The 8,476-nt window shown below is 30.8% G+C and overlaps 1 protein-coding gene across 2 annotated transcripts in view; it reads left to right on the top strand.

Moving 5' to 3' along the window:
• The first annotated feature begins 422 nt into the window (after window positions 1-422).
• LOC117169694 (glutamate receptor ionotropic, kainate 2) overlaps window positions 423-8,476 on the top strand; it is a 659,604-nt gene continuing 651,550 nt past the window's right edge. For both annotated transcript variants that reach the window (XM_033356181.1, XM_033356180.1), the window contains exon 1: window positions 423-626. In XM_033356181.1, the coding sequence (XP_033212072.1) occupies window positions 541-626 (86 nt within the window). In that variant the 5' untranslated portion in view covers window positions 423-540. The remainder of the gene's footprint in view (window positions 627-8,476) is intronic.

Below are 8,476 nucleotides of genomic sequence, written 5' to 3'. Positions count from 1 at the left end.
ATGCATTATGCTGACCGCCTGAAAATGTTAAATATTTCTACTGCAATGGTAACAATCGATTAGGGAATCAATCTAAAAACGGTACAATTTCGAAATCGCTTGATTCATTATATAAAATAGAAGATTAGGAAATGTATATATACACTGAGAGACCTTTCGTTAGAATAAATGAAAAAAATTAGAATTTAGTACGCTAAAAAAAAGTTATATTTAAAGTTACTAGACGCATCTGGTTAAAAAATTTCTATTGATTTTAATCCGAAATTATTGTTAATATGACTAGAAAATTCTGGTTAACAAACCAAGGTTGATTTTTTCTAGTTAAAACTGTTGTGTTTAATATTTCTCAGCCCCCTGGAACTCTAAGTTGAAAATGTACAATGTGTTGACGGTGGCCGTGTGGTTGCGCCAGCTGTGCAGTTTGCCTATGGTCGCTGTAAAACCGTGGCAAAATAATTAAATTTGATTTTGCCAACGCATTAAAAGTACTTTTCTGACAAATATCTATTTTGAGGGATGATATCAAACTAAAACCTGGTGATGCAGTTTGTTCGTCATACTTCAACCCAGAAGATATCATCCGAGAAAAGGTTTTTGTGGGACTTGATGGTAGTGTTCGGGCAACGGTAAGTGTTACATATAGTGTGCATAGATATATCTTTTTGTTTGTATAGTTTTTCTCTTTTAAAAAATATTATTTTATTGTTTATAGTGATTGTGAGACGAAAGGAAATGTTCATTATATATATTTTTTAAACTAAACATAAAATAAAGGGTTTAATTCCAAAAAAGTAAATCAAAACATATGAACTAAGTTTTCAAAATAATTTGCAACTTGCTATTTTATCCATTTTATAATGATGTATTACCGCCTATCAGGGCATTTGGATTTTTTATGATTATTTATAATTATTTTAATCAAATATACAGAAAAGAATGATCAATAACAATTAATGTTAATTTAAAATTATTAAATTGTGTTTTTTTTTCAAAGAATAATTTACATAAAATATAAATTATTTTACTGTTTTAGATGTCGGTAATGTCATAGAATAAAACTTTTAAGGGTGAAAATTTGCACATTTTTATAATTTTATAGTAACTTTTTAAAATTTTTAATTTTTTACTTTTGCTACCACATTGACAATAAGATTGTAAGAAAATGTAAAATTATTCAAATTTTATTTAAGATTACTATTCATAACTTTTGAATACTCGCAGATAGAAATAAAATCAGAAACTACATTTTTCGTCCAAATATAATAATTTAAAGAATGGGGAAAATTAAACTTGATAAATTTGTACCCAAAGCTGCAAGAAACAAATGGTTCCCGCTTTTTAGTCTTCGATGCTTTTTTTAATAAGCAAGGAAAACACGCACATATTATTTTTAAGTTTCTAACAAATTAAAAAAAATTTTTTTCGAATCTTCAAACATAAGCTATTTTTACAAATTTACATTTTTTTAAATTTTACGTTTATGGAAGTAAATAATTTAAGATGAAAAAATTATAATTATTTTGAAAAAGTAAAACATTTAATAAATAGTGCATGGATAAAAATATTTCATCATTATATTTTTAATAAAGGAATAATATTGATTACATTTATTTATGTATTACTTATCCACAGTGAACTCTTATCTTTAACATCATTAAAAAAATACGTTTATAAATGTAATGTCTTAAAAATATAATGATTAAATATTTTTATAATAAAATTATTGTTAATGTTTATAGTTCCCAAAACTATTATTCGGATTAAAAATAAGAGTGATTAAACAAATTTACAATTATTGTTATTTTAAATTCAAAAGGTAATTTTAGAAACTTTAATTTAATCATTAACATAACATATTTGTTATATCAATATTCCTTTATTGTAGTTTAATCAATTAAGTAATAATTATATAGAATAATAATTGTTTAAATTTGAGAATTTTCTTTAAAAATTCATAAAATCTTTTTTATCAATATTATTTATTTATTAAAAATAAAATAATCGAATATTTTTATTTAAAAAAAAACTCATTTTTAATTGTAAAGGTTCCAAAATTATTGTCAAAAATCCTCATTTTATAAAATTATTGAATAATAAAATTTCCGAATTAGAACATTCCCCGAACAGTTTATAATATTACCGAGTTATAAAATTCCTGAATAAGGAAATTCAAAGCAGTTTATGATATTACAAAATTTAGAAAATTCCTGAATAAAAAAATCATCTAAAGAAAATAGCAAAATATGCCGAAAAAGATTCGGAACGGTTTTATGAACATTTATGAAGATTTCAAACAAAAAATTATAAGCCTTTTGAAAAATTTTAAAGGTTTTAAGAGAACAATAAAATTGTCTCAAGATTCATGGTTTAATTTAAAATTATTTCTTTAATTTGAAAAAAGGTTTTTAAAAGAAAATTAAATTAGAATCATAAAATCGCAAAAATAATTATATGATGTTTAATAAATATTTCAAAGTTTCAAACAATTAAAAATTAATTTAAAACTTTTGGAAATTTTTATTTTTTCAATGTAGGTTGTTGAAGAATTTGAAAAAAAGCTGAATTAAAATTACGAAACTTTTCAAGACAATGAAACATTTTTCTGTAGATTCCCAGGAATATGCTGAATGCTTTTTTCCATATTGAAAAATTAACTTGAAAAATTTTAAGATACATTCGAAAAATTGAGGAACATACTCAGAACGTTTAGAAGTTTCAAAAAGATTGCAAAAAAATGGATAATTTAAATTTTTTGAAATTTGCAGAAAAACACAGATATTCTACAATTTTGTAAAAAATAAGTTTTTTATGAATTTGGAAAGGTTCTAGGAGTATCAAAAAGTTTTCTCTAGTTTGTTGGGAAAATTTGAAGTTGTGTCGTGAAAGATTTTAGGAAATTTTTTTCTATTTTGAAGAATTAAAAAAATTGTAGTTCAAACAATTTTGTAGTTGGAAAATAGAAGTGAAATTATGCATTGTAAACAAATTTAATTAATTTTAATGAATTCATTTCAACACTTACTTTTCGGCATAATTACTTTCATGAAATAGTTATTGTCAAAAAAATAATAAATAAAAAAAGAAAACCGAAAATATTTTTTTCAAAACTTCACCTCGAGTTCTTTTCCAAAATTAGATATAAGGGACATTAGCTTATTAGCTTATTTTCCTCGATTTTATCAATAACTTTTAACAAGGTTCAATTTTTGAACTTTAAACAACATATCGTAAACAATAATAAATAATAAATGAGGAAACCTGGTCGCCCGGAAAAACCTGCTCCCAAACCTCGCTCTTTGGCCTTGAAACGAAAGGAAAATGGAACTCATACGAAAAATAACATTTGCAAAAAGATCAAAATTGAAGAAGAAGTAAGCAGTATTGAATATGATCAAACTGAAAATGCTGATCCTCACGCTGAAGAACTGGTCATTTTGCACTCTTATTCAAACAAATGTTTTAAAATGTTAACTACGTCCACATGCCAATTTCGTGGATGAGAGCAAATGTTACTTGTGTTAATCACCCAGGTATAACATTTTTTTTTGCGAATTGGAGTAAGAGGCAAAAATGATCAGGTCGATTCGATCTGCAATAAGGAAATCACCATTGATGATAGTATGACTATTTTGATCAAATTAAACGAAAAATCTATTGATCAGACAGTATTTGGTTTTGAAAGGATCCAGTCGCGTTCTGCAAAAGACGTCCACGATGTTATCAATGTTGTGCATGACAGAAAGATATGTCGAGGTTACTTGGGCATAATTCTGAATGCAGAAAACTTGAATAACTTTTAATCATTTAGTTACTTGAGACTGAGAAGAAAGATTATTCGCAGGCAGCATAATAAAACGTTTAACTATTTGAAAACCAGTGGTCTCAGACCGAGGAAGCTAGAAAAGGTGCAGAGATTAAGAAAAACGCTCAATTCTACAGATCGAGCAAAAGAAAGAGTTCAAGCAAGGGTGCGTATGCTGAAAAAAGTGGTTCTTGAATATGAGTATAAAAGATGCGAATATCGGAAGAGAACGTTGATAAATTAATTGAGAAGCATGACAAAGTCAGTCCAAATGAGAAAGTTGCTATCAAAGAGATATTCAAATTTGCTGACACAAAAGATCCGAGAGGGCGAAGATACTCACAAGAATGGATTATTCTTCCTCTTTTATTACATATTCGCTCATCAATGACCTACCGAATGTTGCATGACAATAAAGTATTGCCTGTGCCTAGTGTGCAAACGATTAGGAGCTAATTTTCAAAATGATTATTGAAATTTATGTTACATTTAATTTAAAATATACATTAATAATTGCAGGATAAACAATTATTTATTTTTTAAATTGTGTTTTGCAGATATTCTTCTCAAATGGAATATTCTTATTGTTTTTATTCGAGATTCTTTGCACTTTTCAAAGAACATTTCGCAGGAAAATCAGAACGAGAACTTCATGGAGTATTATTACTAGACGAAATGTCTACAAGAAAAAATCAACTTCTTGATAGTAAGACAATGACGTTTAAAGGAGTAGAAAATTTTGGCGACCATGTTTCAAAAGACGTAGAGAAAGAAATGGCTATCATGGATTAGTAATTATGTTCCAACCATTGTACGATAATTACTCGCACCCAATTGCCGTCTTCACATCTAAGGTGCCGACCCATGGAGATGTTTTGGCGAAATTAGTCATTGAAGCGATAACTCTTCTGGAGAAAGCAGGAGCAAGAGTACACGGGACTGTTGCTGATTGAGGAGCTCCAAACAGGTGAATGTGTACTGAATTGGGGTGTAGTGGAAAAATGGGAGGCTTTAAAAACTCGTTAGAGCATCCTGTGGACTGTAATGATATCAGGGTAATTATTTTAATTTGCAGCATTAGATCAAATTTATTTATTGTATTATATTCTGTTATTTTATAATACTTAATTTTCAAAGATATTGTAAGAGAATATAGCGTGGTTGGGCGCATGGGAAAGACGAGTCCAGGAGAAGTTGATCAGCTTAGACGAATTTCTGACAACAAGTACTGCCGAAGGTCTAAGCATGACCTTGAATTCAATATTAAATTTTTCTAAGTATTTAATGGAACATTTGAAAATCGACGTCGTTTTAACTGAAAGGATTAATCAAGATTTTCTAGAGGTATTTAAGTCGCTCTTTAAAATAGACAAACGTCGGGAAACTATTATTTAATAGAAATTAATGTCATTATAAAAAATATCTGCAAAAATGTATTCTAAAATTTAAGGAATCTTTTTCATTATAATGTTGATATTGGTTTTTAATACGATTTTTCAATTATCTTCATTAAAGCCTTCGAAATGCAAATAGCTCTATGGTTTCTTTAATTTTGACTCAGTCTCCAATTTTTTAAAACGAATTTTTGAACGATTTTACAATTGCACTGAATTATTTTTCATTTTTTATGTATATGTTATAAGTTCATAAATGCACTATCGCGGACAAAATTGCGGAATTACTGTAAAAAAATGTACCTAGGCATTTTGTGCAGCTCGGGTAACTAAGCTTTATGATATTCATTCAACTTTCCTCAAACTTTATTTATCAGTAATATAGTTTAAGGATAACAGTAGTTTTAAGTAACATAAGCTGTTATTTTTAATTATTTGTTCACTTTTAAAAGACCAGGGTAGCCAGGCACTATTCTGACAGAAAAAACCTGTCTTTATTTGCTTAGAGATTCTTTGGAACAGTTGGATATGCAGGAGGGAGGTACAATCATCCTGCCACCCCCATATTCCTCTAAATTTATAAGATCCTCGCTTTTTATAGCATCCTGAAGCCACCTCGAAACGGAAATTGTTCAGTTTCTGACGACACCCCAGTTGAACCTTTGACTTCCTTGTCCACTTTAACAGAAGCTTATAAATCTAATAGGAAGCATTTCATTGTTGAAGAAATAAAAAAGAAGTTAGATGTGATTATCCAAAAGGAAGATAGTAATTTTTCAGATTTTACAAGTACTACAGATCATGACTATGATTTACCTGCTGTAAAAGGCTGTTTGGTGTACTTTGTTACGGGACCAATTCTCAAGAATTTAGCCAAATTTATAATCTGTGAGGTTTGTCGTTCGGCCTTTTCTACTCAGAAGAAAATCGTTTGAAAATTCTACATCATCAACTAGCAAGTCTAGCAACTTTGGATAAAAATCAGGAGATTGAACATTCTAATAAGCGGCTCTTCAATTTTCTGAAAGAAGTTCTTGACTTTTATTTACAAATGCGAATGCGTCAGTTTGCAAAAGTGAAAATGGCTGCTGAAAAAAACCTAAAATTTGATAAAGAAGAATGCTGCAAACTTAGTATCAACTTAAACTTTACGAATCTAGAACTGATTTTTTAGTCTTGGAGGTACTTTTGATAGTTATTTTGTAAGATTCTCGGTTTATACCGAGGAAAAAGAATTATTGAAGAGATTTAATCAATATTGTTGATCTTACTCGTTTAACCTTCATTTTAACTTTAAACTATGTTGTTCCATTTCACCTTTTCTTTCAACGTGATGATTGTTTTCAGAAGAGTTACTCAATTGTGATAAATTTGATTTTCAACTCACACTTCACCCATCTGAGAAAAGGGCTGAAGTGGAGTATAGATAAATTAGATAGCTTAATATACTTTTGTAAGCGCAGACTTTTCATTTTGAAATCCGAAATGAAGGCGAAACTATATTGTGGTCTCATCTTCATTTGAGCGTTTTTCGCAATCATTAAGGAATACACGGAGAAACCTTTTGCTGCAATATTTGCTAAAAATCAGACTAGATTTCACTTTTTTTTGTTTTCAATGGAGGTACATAGAGGAACTTTTGTAACGTTTACTGCTTCGAGTAGTAACTAGTAAAGCAGCAAAGTAATGTATTATAGCTACTTACTAATTTCGGTAAAAGAAAATTCTAAATTTCTTCCATTATTATCTGCAGAAGATTGAAATAGTTGCAAAGGACTATAGTGACGTTGAGAGAGACGGGCGCACTGATTTAGTAAGCGACTTAGTAAAAATGGGTGCAGTCAGATTAGCAGACGGGAAAAAACCTAACTTGCGCCGCGTCGCGTTGAAGGTTAGAACACAAGTATCCTTCCCATAATCTGATGGGAATCGAACACGGGTCTCCGGCACGCAGCACGGGGATATTCCATCCTGCTAAACTACATAATGAAATACAGAAATTTATCGCCCTTATGAAGTAAATCGAAGTTTGGTCGTCAGTTTCAACTTCTTTAAGCGTAAGAGTTATTCAATGCACGGTGAAAATATTGAAAAACGTAGTTTCGTCTTCTTTCACTTTGAACGCCGCAAACTGACAAAGTTTATCTTACTGATGTAACCTTCATTTTAACTTTAAACCATGTTATCCCATTTCACCTTCTCTTTCAACGGGATGATTTTTTGCAGGAGAGCTACTAAATTGTAATAAATTCAATTTTCAACACACCCTTCACCCACCCGATAAAAGGGCTGCAGTGGAGTAGATAAACTAGCCAACACTGGTCTCAAGTCAACACTGGTCTTGAATAAGACGACGTTTACTTGTCTTGAAACGATCCTTGTCTTGGCTGAGATGGTCTAACCTTTTTCGACACAGACATGAGATTAAAATTGATGTTAAAAATACATAATGTCAGCAAAATTTTTGGTCTCCTCGCGAATCAAACATAATACAAATGAAAATGTGTCAAAAGAAGCTACCCGAATTGCACAACAGTAGGGAAGAAGCCATTATACAGGGGGCGAAGATTGAATGGTGTTTAACTCTTATTTTTACTGCATAAAAAAGGCATGTGATGAATAGACAGGATATATTTCAAATAAAGTGAATTAAATATTACATGCGTAAACTTTGAGTTGACTTTGCCTACATTTACTGACAGCGATTAGGGCAAACAGGTGAATCTGAACATAACCGTTTGAGGTTTTGAACGCAACAATGGAAACTATCATAAACTTGATCCGAAGATGCACGGACTTGGCCGAATGGCCGATCATAATTCAACTTCAAAGGCGCAAAATATGAAAATAACCCTGTATAATGGCTTTTCCCCTGCTGTTGTGTAATTCGGGTAGCATTCAACTCGCCATGTATGCAAGCCCCAGCGTGTCCACCCTGTATATACACAGTTGACGCTCTTTACCTTGCCGCGCATGGGAACGCAGGGGAGTAATTTTTTGGAAACGATGTTCCCCCACTCTCGAGTCTGATCTTGATGCGTGATGCTTGATGCAAATTGTTTCGCTCGCTACGTACTTTGCCGCGGTCGCGCTCGAGAAAGAGCTCGGCCGAGAGTTAGAGGAAGCGGCAAGGTGAATAGCGGCAAAGTAAGTAGTGTAGTAGTAAGTAGTAAGTAGTGGAGGTGAAAAAAGTATTAAGAGGGATGAAGAACTATTCCGCACCGGGACCAGATTGTATCAAAACCTTCTGGTGGAAGAAGTTTTCTTCAGCACATCAGCA

Source organism: Belonocnema kinseyi, chromosome 3 (assembly GCF_010883055.1).
Source record: "Belonocnema kinseyi isolate 2016_QV_RU_SX_M_011 chromosome 3, B_treatae_v1, whole genome shotgun sequence".
NCBI lineage: Eukaryota > Metazoa > Arthropoda > Insecta > Hymenoptera > Cynipidae > Belonocnema > Belonocnema kinseyi.
Note: the sequence above shows the minus strand (reverse complement) of the source record. Positions and strands in the feature narration are given on the sequence as shown.